This window comes from Gopherus evgoodei, chromosome 6, assembly GCF_007399415.2.
Source record: "Gopherus evgoodei ecotype Sinaloan lineage chromosome 6, rGopEvg1_v1.p, whole genome shotgun sequence".
NCBI classification, from domain to species: Eukaryota; Metazoa; Chordata; order Testudines; family Testudinidae; genus Gopherus; species Gopherus evgoodei.
This window is the reverse complement of record NC_044327.1, coordinates 31821418-31840944: the sequence shown is the minus strand read 5'-3', so window position 1 is coordinate 31840944 and position 19527 is coordinate 31821418. Positions and strand designations below refer to the sequence as shown.

The 19527-nt window shown below is 43.2% G+C and overlaps 1 protein-coding gene across 1 annotated transcript in view; it reads left to right on the top strand.

Annotated features, from left to right (window-relative positions):
* The first annotated feature begins 34 nt into the window (after positions 1 to 34).
* SAXO1 (stabilizer of axonemal microtubules 1) overlaps positions 35 to 19527 on the top strand; it is a 64525-nt gene continuing 45032 nt past the window's right edge. The window contains exon 1 of the mRNA XM_030566074.1: positions 35 to 3251. Within this exon, the coding sequence (XP_030421934.1) occupies positions 3181 to 3251 (71 nt within the window). The 5' untranslated portion in view covers positions 35 to 3180. The remainder of the gene's footprint in view (positions 3252 to 19527) is intronic.

Below are 19527 nucleotides of genomic sequence, written 5' to 3'. Positions count from 1 at the left end.
GTGTTCTAGGCAGTGAAATGGGACTTGATATCTAAACTGACTCTGCATTACTATGAAATAAAGAGAATTAGCAGTATATTTACTCTAGAAATCATAAACTGAGCTCCAGTCCAGCACCAGGCTCAGGACTTTGTAGAGTTGTCTTTATCATGGTTAAACAAAATATGTTTACAAAATGTTTGTGAATTTCCATTTTAAATGGTCACAGTAATTGACACCAAATGGCCAGGATTTGCTGGGTAAGGTATTCTTGTAGAAGACAAGGAGGTGGAGCAAGTACAGCAAGGACTAGATAATCCTTTTGTCCTCAGGAGAAACAATTGGATATAAGGTTTTAATTATAAACATATTAGAAGGGTTGGATTGTTTAATCATGGAGACAAGTTGTTTTTTTCCCATCAAGCTGTGGCTGCCTCCCTTCATATAATTCTCCACTGCTATAAAAATGCTTACACAAGTATTTCTTTGCCCTTGTTTGTTTGTTTTTTCAAAATCTGCATTCCATGCACTAGGAAAGATGGAATTTCTCTTCAGCAAACAATGCAAGAGTGAAAAAATTAAGCCTTTTATACAAGTCTTTGACCTCTTAGGCCCTCTATGTGAATTTTGCATTGTGCCTTTGTGACGGCAAGTGATTTAGCAGTTCAGAAGGCGTTGGCCCTTTGCTAAGTAAAATGTCATCTTAGAAAATTATATTTCCATTTTTTTTGCCATCAAATTTCTTCTACCAGATTAATTCACTAGTCCCACTTTTTACATAGTGAATTCTGATGACAGCTAAGTCTGAATGTGGAAGGCAGAGCAAGATTGCTTTCACTAGCTGAAGTTGTTACTCTGGAAAAAAAAATGTACAGTGTGGGCTTGTTTATCCTTAAAGATTTTTTATATCGGTATACATTGATCCAAACAGTCAGTCACTCATTCTGTAATCCACATTTACCTGCCACTGTTGATGCATGATTCTTGCTCACTCTTCAGTATTAAACATGTAACTATCATATTCAGTATACTGATGCTTTGTGATATACTAGTGGGGTACAAGGTGAGGATATGGAAGAAAAAGATTAATGGTGCCATACTAAAGTTGCTTTAATCTAAGAATCTGAAATATGATATGAAGTACCTTTAAAACTGCATAACCCACTCATCGTATAAGCTATGTGGTCCAGACTCTACGTGTTTGCTATATTGGCAATATTGTTAATGGAAGCAGAGTAACTGTTGTTCAGTAGTCGAAGCTATGTTGCCTTCACATTAAACTAGTGTGACAAATCAAGATTAAAAAAGAACATAGCCTTCATGGAGGCCAGAATCTGTGCCCTGCAACAATTGAGCAGCAGGTGCTGCTGTCAAGGCCATTCAGAGTGCCATCAGCAGCAGGTGGATTGCAGAATAAGAATTTGAGCAGAGAAGGGAGAATTCAAATATACTTGCTTAATGTATTGACAAAAACAAATTTCCTAGTACCAGCACTGGTACTACATTGATAGTTGATCCAGTGCATTGACTGTTTGTTACATATTTAATACATTTAAATATAGGAAAGGTTTATTGTTAAACTACATTATGTGCAAATGCATTTTGCATGTTTACTACAGTGTATGTGTACTGCAGGCTACTGCCCCAGTCACAATATGGCAGTAATAGGTTGCAGTGACTTATTTGTAAGACAAAGCCATGGGATGTCTTTGCTGGTGGGGGAACCTTTCACACCCGCCACAATGAAATCATTAGCGGTGGATGTCAGTTCATATTTTATTGATGCCTTTTTATTTAATCCCATACTTTAGGTTATAAATGCATAACTATTTTAACCACTTCTCATAAAAGCAAATATTGTGTACTAATGATTTTACTTTTATGTACTTTAGCATTCTTCCACATCATATGAGCTCTTGCATGCTTCAGTTGCACATACTACTGCCATGTATCCATCTCTTTGGGAAGAAACATATCTACTGTCTACGAACCTAACACTATTCTTCTGTCCTGAATTGTTGGTGAAAGTATCCCAGTGTTTTTCTAACTCTTCTGAAGTTAGATGACTTCTTAAAACAAGATGTGCATTGCCTAACCTCCCACTCTGTTTCCTCTCTCAGAAATATAGCCTGGTGCAATGCCAGAGGAAGTGCAGGTAGAGTGTACTCAGGTTGAAACTGGGCCAGATCAGCTAGGGTTAATTGTGCTACCTCCTATGCAAAATGCTATTGTTGGAAAGGTCACGGCTGCTTAAAGCCTTGAGTTCATCTTATCCAAAAGACAGCTCTTCCAGTACCACAGGGCTCCCTAATACAGGATTGAGGCAGTCATTCAAGACTGACACAGAGAAGAGCAGGCACTGGACCATTTTCTGTAGCTCCGGTCCCTTTATTCTACAGGCTGGGCTGTGTTCAAAAGCATTTCTGAAGCAGTTTCAGGTAATGCAGTTTTGCCAGCCTGTGTACAGCTTTAAACTAATTAAACTGCTCACGCCAAAGGCTATGCCTACCCTAGACTTTTCTCTTCAACTTCCCCACTCTGGAGGAGGAAATTTCATTCTTTCTGATCCAGCAGTCCTACTCTACCAACTGTGGCAGTGCAGGTGGGCTAGTGCCTAGATGCCAGCATTTTAATGCTATCTAGAAGAACTGGTCCTTAAAACATTAGTGGCAAGTCTATACGTGTGTGTCTCTCTTCACCCATCCCCACCCCCCATAACATTTTAAAGTAGTGTAGACAAGGCCCACTGCCAATCCAGCCTCTTTCTGTCCATCCCAGGTGTCGGGGAGTAATTACCTACATTGTAGGGACTATGCTGACAGCAGAGCTGAACGCTAAGGCTTGCCCTGGTGACCTCACAAAGGCTCCCTGGGTGACCAGGTGGTTGTAATCCCTGGGACCCCCACAGTGCTGTTGCGGGCTAGATGAGAAGCAAGAGATTGAGGGGAGAGAGGCTCGAGAGCAGAGGTGGCCGGGAAGCAGGCGTGCGGCTGCAGGGAAGCGGACGAGCTGTGCTATGCTGTTCACTTAGTACCGTTCTCACCTGCTGCAGCGAATCCGGCTTCCGGACGGGTCTAGCCCTGTCCCTAGGCACTTTCTCTGAAACAAGCCGTTGGAGGGGCTGCTATTAAAGCAGCTCTTAGTTCCAGAGCTGCCGCTGAGGGGGACAGACGACTGCTCTAGCTCTAGCCCGTCGCAAGGATGTCTCCTCCTGTGACTCCGCCCAAGACCCTGCCCAGCAAGAAGTGCATCTGCCAGCTGTGCTCCTGCGGGTATGTAAGAGAGCTGGCCAGACTGGCAGCTTCAGGGCAGGACCCTGCTGTGCCGCCGCCATAGGAGTCCATGAGCATTTAGCCGCTCTTATCTAGGAGTATCAGGGGGTAGCCGTGTTAGTCTGGATGTGTGAAAAGCAACAAAGAGTCCTGTGGCACCTTAAAGACTAACAGAGGTATTGGAGCATAAGCTTTCGTGGGTGAATACCCACTTTGTCAGATGCATGTAATGGAAATGTCCAGAGGCAGGTATAAATATGCAGGCAAGAATCAGTCTGGGGATAATGAGGTTAGAGTAGTAGCGCCCGCGCCCCCGCCCCCCCTCCGCAAATCATAGGTTTTCAGGCTGGATTTTGGTTAAATGTTAAATCCCTGTGGGCCTGGGGCACGTGTGACTACAACCAGGGCCGGCTCTGGCTTTTTTGCCGCCCCAAGCAAAAAAACACCTGCGGATCGGCCGGAGCAGCAAAGGGGAAAAACAAACAAACCTGTGAGCCGGCAGGAGCAGCGAAGTGGGCAGGGGGAAACAAAGCTGCGGGCCTGCCGGAGCAGCAAGGGGAAAAACAAACAAACAAACCTGTGGGGTAGACGGAGCGTGGGTGCAGGGGGACTCCCGGCTCTGCAGATGTGCCCCGGGCAGCGGGGGGGAGAGAGAGAAGGGGGGTGGCCAGGGCTTCCTTCAGTGGGGCCCTCACCATGCCTCCTGCCAGGAGGGCTCTGCACCGCTCCGGTGGACGGGCAGGGAAGGATGCGGGCTGCCCTGCCGGGCTTGCTACAGATCTGGCACCGCTCCCAGCAGGGCACTCCCCTCCTCCACGCCGCCACACCCTACAGGGCATCCAGAGTAGTGAATGAAAGAGGAAAAAGAACCTGCAGGGAGGGGGCAGAAGCAGCATAGCCCCCCCCCCCCCCCAAAAAAAAAAAAAAGGATTGGCTGGAATGCCGCCTCTTGGAATCTGCCGCTCCAAGCACGAGCTTGCTCGGCTGATGCCTGGAACCAGCCCTGTTTGCAACTGGTAGGTAGTGCCCCAGTTGCTAAGAGTTCACAGGGGATGAGTAAAGGGAAGAGGGCGAGAGAGGAGTTTGAATGGATTTAAATCATTTCTAAAATAGTCTTATTAAAATAAACAGATGTAACTTTTCTGTGTTGTGTCCTCTGCGACTGTATCACTCCATTGTTTGTAACTTGTTTTATATTTATTGTAAAAATCTTCATTCTAACTGTTTATTATTTATTTCTAAACTTTCTTATAGGTAACTGAAATGTGCCCCCAAGAGCACTTTAAACTTCTTGGCTAGAGCCATTCTGGGGGACTGGTATTATTGTTACAAGTCTTTGCTCTCCTGTAGTGAAAAACAGTAGTGCTGCTAAATGTGCTTGTTCCACAGGGTATGCAGGGTGAGAACGTTCGAAATGGAGCAGATATCTAAAAATAACACTGTTCATTCCCAATTTTCTAAATCTCAATTCTCCAGTGGCTGCTTGTTCACAGCAGTGGTCCAGAAATAACCAGATCTCCTTTTTCATAGGATCCATCTTCCCAAATCTGCAAAGGAAAGAATAAGATTATCAATCAAAACACTCTTTCTGGCTGCAGCTCAGTTCCAATAGTCACCATAGATTTAAGACTATAAAACACATGCCTCAAGGCAAAGGAAAGCTCTGAATAATAAATGAGGGGAAATAAAAATACTATAGTTCATAAATTTATGTGAATGTTATCCTGAGATTCTGTGTTCCAACTTGCTTGGGCTTGTTAGTGAAAAGAATTCTAACACACTTTTGTATTTCAGCTATGACAATAGATAACTTTTTGCAAAATTTCTATTGTTCCCACTTATAGTCTGTCTAATCTGTCTGTCAACAATTTATAATTTTTTTTTTTAATTTAACATTTAGATTGTAGTAGAAACTAAAAGGTCACAACCAGGTTGGGCCCCATTGTGCTAGGTCAGGGGTCGGCAACCTTTCAGAAGTGGTGTGCTGAGTCTTCATTTATTCACTCTGATTTAAGGTTTCATGTGCCAGTAATATATTTTAATGTTTTTAGAAGGTCTCTTTCTATAAGTCTATAACGTATAACTAAACTATTGTTGTATATAAAGTAAATAAGGTTTTTAAAATGTTTAAGAAGCTTTGTTTAAAATTAAAATGCAGAGCCTCCCGAACCAGTGGCCAGGACCTGAGCCGTGTGAGTGCCATTGAAAATGAGCTCGCGTGCCGCCTTCGGTACCCGTGCCATCGGTTGCCTACTCCTGTGCCAGGTGCTGTGCAAACATAAGAAATGACCATCTCTGTTCCCAAGAATATAAAATCTAATATAATTGTGTGAATCTAATCTACCTGTCCAGGTACTTGTATCAAACTCATAGTAATATATGAGCATCTCTGTGTTCATTCCTGTCATCTTTCTAGCTCTACTTTTTATTTATTTATTTATATCTATGTTAACTCCACATTTGGCTCTGTCTGGGAAATGTAACTGAAACTTCAAGCAGTGGTGTAGCTCTGACTGACATTGTACTTGGGTTGTGGTGATGGAGTTAAGTTTCAAGCTTTATGGACTGGATCCACCATGAAGATGTGCATTTGTCCCCAACAGAGCAAATTTATCTTTAAGCATGTAGGTAATCTCATTGAAGTCAGTGGAACTACTCAAATGCTTTAAGTTAAGCCTGTGGGTGTTTTGCTGGACTCGGGCCTATTTTGGCAAAATCTGTGCCATGGTCTTTGGTACATTTTATCTTTTGATGGCAATGAGCTAAGAGTGTTGAACATCCAAAAATGTTTCCACCTGGGTTGTGAAGCTCAGGTATGCAGTTAAGGCTATGTATTTGGCTCTGAGGGTGAAATGGTTGTTCACTTCTTTTACTGCTTGCTGACTTGTGGAGTTGTCAGTGCTGAAGGCAGCTACTTGCCCACCTCTCAGTTTAATGAGGTGTGCAGCAATCTTGTTTTAGCTTAACTAATGTAAAGTGTTTTTATAATTATGCAAATTACTATTGGCATTTACCCAGTAATAAGCAATGTTCTCATTGAGGATTGCAGTGACTTGTGTCTCTAATGGCCAATACGAGTTTAAAAGTCAGTCTTGTATCTTTTTCAGAATTAAAATGGAACCTGAAACAATGCACTCTGCTCCTCTTGGGCAAAGACTGCCTCATGTTGTTTAACTGAACAGTTAGCGAGGTGGAGTGGGTAAGCCCCCAAAATATTCTTCCCAAGATGTTGGCTGGTGGGCATAGATACAGTGTTGCACACGTCTTTGTGCATCTTACTCTGAAAATCAGACCTTTAGTGTCTAAAGCTATATCCCACTGCAGAACTATGTCACAGCCCAGATTTAGCATGCTGGTGTATAGAGGACCATTTTATTTACATCTCACAATATCGAGCTGGAAGGGACCCTGAAAGGTCAGTGAGTCCAGCAAGACCAAGTACTGATTTTACCCTAGATCCCTAAGTGGCCCACCTCAAGGATTGAACTCACACACTAGGCTTAGCAGGCCAATGCTCAAACCACTGAGCTATCCCCAAACATCAGAAAGCTGTTCTTATGTTCCCTCCTCACCAAAGGGGATAAGCATTGTCACCAGAGGATGTTCCACAGTGCAGAGTATACATTGGTTTCAACTAACATTACCAAGCATTCACTTTCTCTAATATAACATCTGGTGTATGTAGCTAAACAGAATACATCTGTCTATAATTTTAAGCAGGACAGCAGAGATCAAAATTTGTGATGTTGTTGTAGAATAGTCTATTAAAAAATGCTGCACTTCCAGTGCCAATATATTCTCCCATGCTTTATTCTGTGTTTAAAAATAAATAGCCTACAGGATAACATGAGTGGGGTGAGGGTCCCAATGAGGGGCTTTTCCTGTATGTCTTACCTGACTTTCAAACATACATTGGTCCATAAAAAAGTACCCTAAAAAAGTAAGAAGGTGAAACATCCCCACTCTCAGAATAGGAATACCCATTCTCCTCTTCTGAGGGAGGGGATGGATTGGGCTCGACTGGGGGATGATGATGAGGAGGACCAGAGTAACCCCCAGGTGACTTGCAAAGCATCCCCTTATTGACAGAAACATCTAATAAGGGGGAATTGGACTGCATGGAAATGGCCAAATCACTATGTGCCATTGATATCGGCCCCAAGTGGTTCTGTGCTATAGGCTGACCTGGTTATAACAAAGCCCCTGCTGCCTGGCAGTGGTGGCTCTGCTGCTGGAGGAGTCAGAGCTCGTATGTTAAAACCAGCCACAGCAGCAGGCTCCAAATGATAAAGGCATAGAAAGTTGCTGCTCTGAGCATGCCTGGAGCAAGTCAGCGCTGCATGGGTCCCTGTAACTGATCTGAGTGTTGGAGGATGAGCATTCTCGCAGGGAGCTGGTGCTGCAGACTGACAGAGCTGACCCATAGAGCAGAGGATCTGGCAGCAAACATGGACACCAGTGAAGTCTTCTGGGTTGCTGCCTCCCGCTGAGAGGAGGAGTGAGGGGCTGCTTTTCTTCTTCCTGCAGATAGCAAGGGGTGAACCAACCCCTTTTCTTTCTGAGGAGATCTTTTGAGGAGATCTTCCTTTGTACTCCTCAGAGGAATGATGCCTGTTACTGCTCGCAGCCACAGAGACAGGAGCAGGCACCACCCTGGAGATTAAAGGCATTGTTGGGACACTTTTCATAGAGGACTCTCAAAATTTAAAGTTTATTTTTGGGGGGAGAGGAGACAACATCACACCTGATCCCCTTGTACAGAGCAAAAACTAACCCAGAAAAAGCTAAAACTTCCTAAAAGCACTATACTAATTACTATGCTAAATACCTCACCTAAATCAGTAATTAACCATTTGCAAAATTGTAATAAAATTTGCATTTGGGAAAAAAAGAGTGGACACTGCCACCTGGATCCACCTCACAGCCAGGAGTGGTTGAAAGGAACTGAGAGGCAGTTGGTTGCTCTGTCCCCTTGCTACCCTCAAAGGGCTAAGGGCTCTATGTCATCAGGGGAACAGGTGCTACCAATGGGCACTGCTGGCTGTTAGACCCTCTAGTCTCTGGTGGTGCATGCACACCGGAAGTGGAACACATGTAAACAAGTACTCAGAGCAAAAAAAGGTGGCTACTGTGTCCTTAAGAATGATTATAAGAAGGAGAACACAAATATAGTTGTATTCTGGCTTCATTCCTCATTCAGAACTTCCATTAATGCCAGTGCGATTTGTGCATGCAGTTTGAGCGAAGTATATGGGCCTTAAGGAAAACAAGTTATACATACTTCTGCACCGTCTTGTTACAGTACTCTTCTGGACAGAGGGAAGATATGATTTTTCTTCAACCACCAGGGGGAGTCAGAAGGACATTTTTGAAGCTCTAAGACAGTGTTTCTCAAACTTTTTTGTACTGATGACCCCTTCCACACAGCAAACTTATGAGTGTGACCCCCCCTCATAAATTAAAAACACTTTTTTAAATTTAACACTATTATAAAAGCTGGAGGTAAAGTGGGGTTGGGGTTGGAGGCTGACAGCTCGTGAGCCCCCATGTAATAACCTCATGACCCCCCTGAGGGGTCATGACCCCCAGTTTGAGAACTCCTGCTCTAAGAAGTTATGTTCAATTTTGTTAGCACTTTCAGAGGGTAGGGAAGGAATCTCATTTTCTCTAGCTTTAGTATAATGAGTGAATTGCTGGGATGTTGATCCCATTTGGCTTCCCCACATTTTCTAAAAATTGTAATGATGCTCAGCACTCATCTAACATGTTGTATCTGGAATGCTCCCAAACATCTGCTAATTAATTATAAATAGTATTTATGAATGGTTTTAGATCTGGTGTATATCTTTTGTTCCTTTAGGGGCAAACCCAGACACCCCCCGCGTCCCCCATGAGTTCATGAGAGCTGAACAAACGGTGGAATGGCACAGATTCTGTTGCCTGGAGCATGTGGGAAATGATGCTGGGGTTCTGTCAGGGTCTGTATGCCATGGATCAGTGCTCCACGTTGGTTCTCTGTGCAGTACCACAGTGAGGAGGGGGGGTGGGGTGGGGGAGGGAGCATAGTCAGTGAGTTCACAGCTATGTGGATTGTGATGGGGCCCACAGCGAAACAGGGCAGGGAGTAGAGAAATACTGGGCTAGGGAGGCATCACTTCTCAATAACTGGAAGGCATGCTCTCTGTAGAGGAACAGTTTAAAAGAACACTGGTAGCCTAGGAAAAGGGAGGGATTAGCTCTATATGGCACAAAAAAGAAAGACTGATGCTGAGCGCTGTGCAGGGAATGGCAATGGCTTTGTGAAAGCTGCTCTAGCAGCAGGGACTTGGGTCCCCGTGCCATTCAGAGTTGAAGGCCCTGGGAGAGAGGGACTGACTCAACTGGATGCTAAGAAATGGAGGAGAGCCTACTAAGTCTGCGGCCATGCGCCAAATTGAGGCACTCCAGACTAGTAGGAAAGTGACCTAGGAGAAACATTATTTTGGGGTAACTCAGTGACTGGGCTGGATGCTTTGAGAGACCCCTAAGACCCTGGGTCAGGGCCCAGTGGAGTGAGTGGGCCTGGGTGCCCCTACCTTGCTTTCTGCCATTGCCCCCAAGCTCCTTTAGTCCCTCAGAGCTTGGTTACTACAATCAGAGCACCAGGGGGTGAATGAGGCTGCAGCTGGGGTCCCCTTTGGATGCCTAGAGTGGCAGAAACTGTAAGGCCATGAGCTGACCAGTAGGCAAGCTGGCCACCAGACCTTCCTTCTACATGGATCCACAGGATCCCCTTGTAAGGAGAGCTTAGGGATGAGCTGCTGTGAAGCAGCCAGCTTGACGCACTGTAACCTGAATGAAAAGTTCTGTTTTCCTTCTCCCTTGAGTATCTTGTGCAAAAACTCTTTACGCCCATGGGAGCAACATTTGGCCCTTAATAATTACATTTGCCAGTTAGGGTGACCAGACAGCAAATGTGAAAAATTTGGACAGGGTGTGGGAGGGTAATAGGAGCCTGTAGAAGAAAGACCCAAAAATCAGGACTGTCCCTATAAAATCATGGACATCTGGTCACCCTATTGCCAGTAGAGTGAAGCCTTCTTATCTGGTCACTGAAAGGACGAACAAAACTCAATGGCGGTAATCTTCTAGTAGGCTGGAGCAGAATTTTGTTTACTGCATCTGGGGATATGTTAAAAGTGTCTCATAAGGCTGGAGGTTGTCTAACAATGACCCTGTGCTTTCACTGAATACATTACAGGGAGAAAGGACCTAATTCATCTCTGGCCTAACCCTCATGTGTTTTCACAGGGAGGAATTTGGCCAACAAAACTAACACTGCTTAACTATACATGACAGTAAGCGGGAATTCTTGACCTGTTGGCTTAAATCCAGTGCAGTATAATAGCGTCTGATGCACCCTCTCTCAGGCATCCTTGCCCTTGGGGTGGGATGGACTCAGTGGTATGATTGGATGTATTCTATCTACCACTGCCATGATTAAAGACCATCAAGCCCTGACGTCTGCATTTCAGTCTCCCACGGGGGCAAGCATTAGTATTCCTTCAGTGAAATGGATTTATTTCAAAAAGTATTTTAAATATCTGCAAAGTATCATTTTGTAGGTCTTCTCTTTTCATTTTAGAGGGGGAGTGAACGTGAGTAGATGATGGTCCTTCTGGGTATGTCTACACAGTAAATAAAAACCCATGGCTGGCCCATGCCAGCTGACTTGGGCTCACAGGCTCAAGCTAAGGGGCTGTTTAGGTGTTTGGGCTGCAGCTCTGAGACCCTCCCACCTCCTTATACAGCCCCTTAACTCCTACCCTATGATCCCAGAATTGGAGAAACTTTCTCTTCTTCCCAGCCCTACCCTACCCTGCAAAGAGGCCTGGATGTGAAGGATGGAAGAAAGGTCCTGAGCTCAGACCCTTTGCATGGCTGTATGTTCCCTGCCACTAAACCACCAATTCAGATGTTTCCATTCTTTGTTTATTTTATTTTTTAAGCTGGGAAGGAATCCTGAGCCATGGGATGGCTGTGTCAGTGTCATCTTCATGTTAATCGTTTGCTCTTGAAACTGTGTGCACCCAGTCTCAGTTGCCTTCGTCCATTAGGGAATTAACCTTTTTGTCCTTTTTTCCTTTTCTATTTTTTTTTTTAAATCCTACGAGGTGTATGTGTGCTTTGGTTAAGGGGTCCAATGGGATCTTTGTTTGCAGGCCTGAGTGCGTTTTTGGCTTGATAGATAAACCGTGTCATAAAGCTAGAGACAATACTTGCCCTGAGGAGGCTGCCATTAGTTAGAGAGAGAATTGAACAACTCCAGACTGGATGCTGAGGAGGGAAGAATGTGAAACCTACAATGTCTGAAGAATTACTCTTGTATTTTGCATTAAAGCTAGGGACCAGTATCATAAACAGATAGCTAAGGGTTAATGTTCTTTTACCTGTAAAGGGGTAACACCAGTAACCTGAAACACCTGACCAGAGGACCAATCAGAAAACAAGACTTTTTCAAATCTGGGTGGAGGGGGGTTTGTGTGTGAGTTCTTTGTCCTTTGTCTTGTGCCTGACCCTCTTGGCTATGAGAGTGATTTTTCTATCTCCAGCTTTCTAATCTTCTGTTTCCAAGTTGTAAGTACAAAGATAGGAAGACCATAGGTTTATATTGTTTTCTTTTGTATTTACATTGGTGTAGTTGCTGGAATGTGTTAAACTGTATTCTTTTTGGATAAGGCGGTTTATTCATTTTTTTCTTGTAAGCAAATGACCCTGTATTTGTCACCTTAATACAGAGAGACCATTTTTTTTTGTATTTTTCTTTCTTCTTATAAAGCTTTCTTTTTTAGACCTGTTGGAGTTTTTCTTTAGTGGGAATTCCAGGGAATTAAGTCTGCAACTCACCAGGGAATTGGTGGGAGGAAGAAGTCAGGGGGAAAATCTCTTTGTGTTATATTTACTAAGCCTGACTTTGCATACCCTCTGGGTGAAGAGGGAAATACTTGTGTTTCCAGGACTGGAAACGGGGAGGGTAGAGTCCCTCTGTTTAGATTCACGGAGCTTGCTTCTGTGTACCTCTCCAGGAACCCAGGGAGGGAACACCTGGAAGGGGGGGGGGGATGGTTTATTCCCCTTTGTTGTAAGACTCAAGGAATTTGGGTCTTTGGGGTCCCCAAGGAAGGTTTTGGGGGGACCAGAGTGCCCCAAAACACTCTAATTTTTTGGGTGGTGGCAGCTTTACCAGGTCCAAGCTGGTAACTAAGCTTGAAGGTTTTCATGCTAACACCCATATTTTGGACGCTAAGGTCCAAATCTGGGAAAAATGTTATGACAACCAGATGCATATTTTCTGTCTCGGGTACAACACTGAACAATTAACATCTGCAGATATAGGGTGAATATGAAAAATGGTCAGTAAGTTTAGCATTTATGGTTTAAAAGATGAAGGGAGGTCACATGGGCAACTCATGCTGTGCAGGGAAGTGAGACAGCTCCAATGGGTCCTGTGTAAAGATCAAATTTGTGTGCGTTACAATGAGTAACTTGCCTCAGGTGGCTCCCCCTTTTGACTTAGGTTGGCATAGTGCTCATCAACACAGACCGCACATCAAGGAAGATGGGCATACGTAGGCTGCAATTGGAGTTGGGCCAGTGCCATAGAGCATGGGGAGAAGGTGTGATCAGAGGCTGGTTCACCATGAAAGACCTAGGAATAAAGGCTTGGGGAGGGAAAGGGGGGGGAATAGGTTCATTCATCTGCGTGTAGTATATCACTTGGGTGGAGTTGCCATGGGTTCCAGCTGTGCTGTGTGTGGTCTGGTGTGAGTTCTGCCTACCCAGCTGCAGTGCTTGTGTAAGTGCAGCTAGGATAACTGGGGACTCTGCCTGGCACTGGCTGACACCTTGTTTTAAGAGTGCTGCTGCCTGCACTGCTTCCGTATGATCTGAAAGCCCCTTATGTACTGCAGCTCACTTGGCCATGTGCTTTCGTGATCACCCGGATGCTGTCCTCCTCCCTATGCCCTTCCCCCAGTTGCTCGTAAACTGCTCTACAATCCAAGTAGCCGCAAATGTCAGTGGCTGACAGCATTTAGGAGTGATCTGGTTGCCTTGAGCCGGGGTTCATAACCTTGACGCCCCAGTCTGTGGGAAGCTGTTTAGCTGTCTGTGTCTGGAGCAATGTGTGTGGCCTCACAGCTGGGGAACTCCCTGTAATTGGCACAGAGCAGAGACACACATGCATCACCCACAGTTAGTACATCTGTGTCTTTTTATTTTGGGTATATTAAACTTCCGCATAGCATTTCACATCTGGTGGTACTTTTCCATGGTACCGACAGTGGTTTCTGATCATTTACACACAGTCACACCAGCCGTCAATCTGGTTCATGATTGCCTTAATCACTGATTTACCTACCATCTGGCTAGTCAACCATCCCATCCAGCTGCACACATTTCAGCAGTTAACATTACAGATGTCATGCCATGATAGCTGCGAGAAGCTGGGTTTAGGTTACATGTACAATGCTGCACACAGCCAGTGGCACCATAACACTATTGTGCAAATGATTTGTGTTTGCAGCAAGATGTTTATTGTGTGCAACACAACATTGCCTAGGCAATATTTATTTTATTTATAATTAAGCACTTACAAAGTGTTTGATTCTGTACAAGAGGCAAATAGACACAACTCTTGTCCTAAACATCTTGTAGTCAAAAATGTAGACAAAGATCTAACAAACAACCTCCCCTAAACAACAACAACAAAAACAACCCATGGCAAACAAAACAAACAAGCATGCACACACCAAAAGAAACCCCACTGGGTGACCCAGAGGATGGATGTATTTTTAAAAAGTGAAATCAGGATGGTCTAGTGTTTGTGTGTCTCATGGAAAAGATTTGAATAAAGAGAGGGAGGATACTTGGCACCCTGGACTAGAGAGGTTGTTTCAGACATAAGGGATGGCACGAAGAGGCGACTGAGAGAAAGAAACAAAGGAAGAGAAGGGAGTGGCATCACTGTTGAAGTGGGTGACGTAGGACATAAGAGACAAGAGCATAGATGTATGCAGGAGCAATGCTGTGCAGAACATAGCCTTCAATGTGACAAGGCACATAAGGGACAACTTACCTGTACTTTGACATGGCTTGGACCAGGATGTGCTGTAGCACTACACCTTTATGGAGACACTTTCCACATTTTTCCCCCTACCGCTCTCTTATGTTATGCACAACTACGTTTAGGATCTAGGAGCTTGTGGTAATGGAAAGAATGCGAAGAACTCTTGGCAGTAACACATCGAGGAGTCTTGCTCTGATTAGCAGTATTGGGTGCTGTAGAATTCAGGTGAGGGCATATTCAATTTGTAGATCATGTATGCAGTCGGCTACATTTCTAATAAAGGAAAACCAAATAGGATCCCAATACCAATACCCATAGCCTTACGCAAAAGATGCATTGCCTTCAGTTCAGGTATGTAATTCATTTTTGTCAGAGGCTAGACTGCAGGAAAAAAAGGTGGTACTTTTCCAAACTTTGTCCACAAAATAAGCTCCACCCATTTAAATTGTCAAAACAAGACTCCATTCATAATAGATCCTGCAGATGTTTAAAACATGATTGTGCAGCTCTTTGAGCTCAGCTGGACTCTTTTGCACCCTTGTGGTGGAGCTTGTATATGCACAGGGCATTGCTAGGCTCCTTGGGCTTAGCTCTTTCTTGATTGGGGAAAAAATTAATTAATGGTGCGTGTATTGTTCCATGCCCTCTGCAGATTCACATAGACCTCTCTGCATTGGTTACACTGCCTACACAGTTTTGAGATTTTCTTCACAAACAGCTTCTTCCTGTCTTTAAAAGTTGAGATTCTGAAGAATAAGATAGTAGCTTCAGAGAAGTGTTAGCAAGATGTATTGCCATACGCTGGCTGTTACTCAGTTGTTGTGTTTTTTCAAATGATATTGTAGCCAAAATTGTTGTTAGTGGGGGCTCAGCCCCTCTGAGTATCAGGCCTTTTACACCTCTACCTAGATATAACGTGACCCGATATAACACGAATTCAGGTATAACACGGTAAAGCACCGCTCCAAGGGGGCGGGGCTGCGCACTCGGGTGGATCAAAGCAAGTTTGATATAACGCAGTTTCACATAACGCAGTAAGATTTTTTGGCTCCCAAGGACAGCGTTCTATTGGGGTAGAGGTGTATTTAGATCTCTAGTAAGAATTTAGGAATCTAAATTCAGGCTTCCTTTTCCTTTTGGAAAATCTTGGCCTATAATGTTATGATGGCAATTTGGTACTTAATTCAGTTGTTGCAGTTAGTGAAGCATGAACAATCAAAGCCAGTCAGATAACACTGTATATTTTGGTCAGCCTAGCTTTGCATATATAGGCATCTATAATAAAAAACACCTATTTTTTTAACAAGCTGCATGTCACCACTCTGTCACTTGCAAGAGAATTCTTCTTCCAGTGCTGAATACCAAGTCCAAAAATATTGCTAATAATTCTTCTCCTGACATTCTCTTATACCAACCCCAGACATTCAGTGCAGTGATACATCGCCAGACAGTAATGCTAGGATGCTGAATGATTTCATTCCCCTGTGAAAGGGGAACTTTCCAGATTACGCTTGCCAGTTGTTTCTCTCTCCTCTAGCAGACCTTGCCAGCTGGAGTGTGCAGTTTTTAACATTTATTTTTAGATTTTTCTTGAGCCTTGCATGGAGTATTTACTCTCTTTTGCAGTGAGAGCTGGTATGGGACAGGGGCACTGGAATGGTGGGGAAGGACCGGGGGCCATGACCCCATCACTTTTTACCTGCCTTAAGGGTGAGGAGACAGAGAGGAATGAACAGGGGAAGGGGCAGAGTGGGACCAAGTTCTGGCAACCAGTGCCCCCACCATACACACTTCTAGGGAGCTTCCAGTGCTCTTGCGATGGGAACCACGAGGCTGAGAAACCTGCTTAAAGTTTAGATAAGCATCTCACTATTCAGTCCCGTCACCAAACTTTTTCTGAATTGGGATAAGTTGACATTTCAAAACTTATTAAGCAACAGAAATTCTGATTTTTTTCCCCCTGAAACATTAAAATAATCCTTTTACAAATGTTTTTATGTCAAAACATTGTAATTATATGTGTGTATATATAATATATAAACATTGAATTCAAAGTTAATTTTTAAACACTATCATTTTGGTTCAGCTTCTAAACTCAGAACAAAATGAAACAAGCAAGTTGAAAGAAAATTGAAATCTTGCTGAAATTGACACATTCCACAAAACATTTCAGACAGTATTTTCCAACAGAAAACTGTTCTGTTGAAAATTTTTTGAACAGCTTTAGTTATAATAGGGCTTGGGAATCAGCTGTCTGACAGTTAACTGCTCTGAGATGCTTTTAGAGGCAGTTTTCAGGAGCTGTAGGTACTGGTATAGCTGTTCTGAGGCTGCTTAAGTCAGTTAGGAGTTTATGGCCCTCAATTCATTCTCCAGTTCCTTCCTTGGATCTTATCTTTCTCTTTGATAAAGTCTCCATTTGAATTTTTTCAGGAGATATCAAAGTATTGTATTTCTTGTTCCTTGAGGTACCATAATATTCTTGACAGCCATGTGCTGTCACTTACGAAAGCCTCAGCTACAATGAGGGGATCATTGAGGGGGCACACCTAATCCTTCGCTACATGACCTGCCAAAAGTGCCGTGGCAGACAGTTCTTCATGTTGTACCTTTGGTACTGTTTGAGATTTAATTGACATTAATCGGTAATGTCTTCACTGTGGTCTGTAACAGCAACATGTATTTTAGCTTAAGTGTCTCATAGATAGTAGCCCTCATACAACTTACTTTTTGATCAATGAATTAAGTTCTAATTAGGTAATATTTGTAAAGTATCCTGAGATCCTTAGACAAAAGGTCCTAAATGATTTCAAATTATTATTATTTATTTGGTGTTCTGTTTGGAAACTTTAAGTATCTAAACTGATGCAGGACAGCAAATTTCTCATCCTCATTTCTTATCTTCTCTCCTACTTCCACTGAGACAGAGAGCACTCATGTGGTTGGTTCTGCAGATGAGTAGCTGTTTGTTGGAGTTAGGTTTCACATGCACAAGTCAATTCTTGTCTCCCCTTGTAGAAGGGAATAATCTCTCTCAGATTTCTAGCATCCCTGTGTATTCATTGTCTAGTAAGGAGGAACTATGCCCAACTGTCTAGACTAACACAAAGAATGTAAAAGAAACAAGATTTCCTAGCTGGGAAAGTGAAATAATGGACCAGATCCTCAGCTGTTGCAAGTCAACAGAAACTCTACTGAAATCAGTGGAACACCAGTTTTCACCAGTTGAAGATTCGGTCTGAATAATTTATAGATAGAATTGAAGAATCCACAGTAAATGGCAGAATATACTTTGAAAAGTAGCTGGGCTGACTGATTTGGCTAATTGAGTACAGTAACTGGTACCTTTTTTAATTGAATCAGGTTTATAACTCTGAGCATTTCCACCCACGTTACTTAATTATGACCTCATTAAAGATATTGTATACAATGGGAAAACAAGAGCTATGAAAGGAGTCACAACTTCCCTGAAAAATCACTAAAGGGAGAGAATCATGCCTGGTTTGTGTCTCTTGAGGTCTCTTCTACAGCACCTCATATACTGCTTGGACACTGTAAAGTATGACACAATGAATAGCGAGTAGGCCTATCTAGCTAGATCAAGCCTCTAGTCTATGGTTCAGTCACCATAAAAACTCAAAGTTGTTTTTAGCATTGTAACTGTGTTGGTCCCAGGATACGAGACAGACAAGGTAAGTGAGGCAATATCAGTTATTGGACCAACTTTTGTTCCACCAACTGATGCTGATCCAATAAACTATATTATCTCACCCACCTTGTGTGTCTCATAAAGTTTCATGCACTCTTTAGCATCCTGACTTTTTCTAACCAGAAGATGGCAGCATTCTACTAACCAACCATGTGCTGTAACTCCAGCCAGCGACTTTGTGTCATGCCTGTGTTATCCTTTGGCATATAAGAGAAGGAACAAATAATTCTAATCAGGCATATTTCTGTCACATAGTGTTGTTGTGTGATGGATGGATATGGTGTTAAATAGGTTTAACTGAATAGCTTGTCACAGCTCAACAGTTCACGGCAAGAAAGAGGAAATTGCAAAGACTCAGGTTTCAAAGAGTTCAGTAGGTTTAGAGATTTATAAATCTCTCTGCATCACATAGCTTTAAATGGCACAGACGTTTAAACATAGACTTACTCAATTCAGACGCAAAAATGTGCCTTGTGCAAACTGATAGAGGGACTGCTATTTACTATATGTATGTAGAGTGACTAGCACAATGGGGTCCTCACATAGTAAAGGTCTCTAGGCACTTCACAATACAATAAAGAAATAATATAAACAGATTCAAATGGTTTATTAGGCTTTGTGGCAATCCTTACACTGATTGATTGGTATTAAAAGGGGGGGGAATTAAAATTCTTCTAAGACATATTTAATAGATTTCTGAAGTCCGGACGGGACCATTGGATCATCTATTCTGGCCTCCTGGCGACAGGCTGTAGAATTTCACCCAATAATTTCTGTATCAAGCCTAGAACTTTTGGTTAAGCTAGAAAGTCTTTTAAACTCTTGCTTGAATGACCCCAAATGATGGGGAATCCACCACATCCCTTGATATTTTGTTCCAGTGGTTAGTTACCCTTGCTGGTAAAAATGTGTGCCAATTTCCACTTCGATTTTTGTCTAGCTTCAACTTCCAGTCACTGCATCTCAGACCTGTGTCTGTTAAATTAAAGAGCCCTCTGCTATTAGAAATCTCCATGGGTTACTCGTAGACTGTGATCAAATCCCCTCCCTAACCTTCTCATAACCATTTCCTGTTGGCAATTTTGGAACCTTAGTAACTTTTCAAATTACCTCGAGGGGGAGCGTTTCTAAAGCACTAAGGGATTTAGGCACCTAAGCCCCACTGACTTTCAATTGGATGTGTTCCTAAAACACTTAAATTGCTTAGAAAATCTCCCCTTTAGCCTGTATATCTATGAACATCAAAGGCAGACAAAGGCCTATTCAGCCACACATTCGTCCTTTTCATGTCATATGAACCCACCCGATGTGCCAGCCAGAACAGCATGCATAGTCTGCTGTCCATACTCCCATCTGATTGGTGCCACTGGGCCTCAACAAAGCCAAAATTCTCTAAGGGCCTGATCCAAAGCCTTTTGTAGTAATAGAAAGACTCCCTTTGATTTCAATAGGCTCTGGAT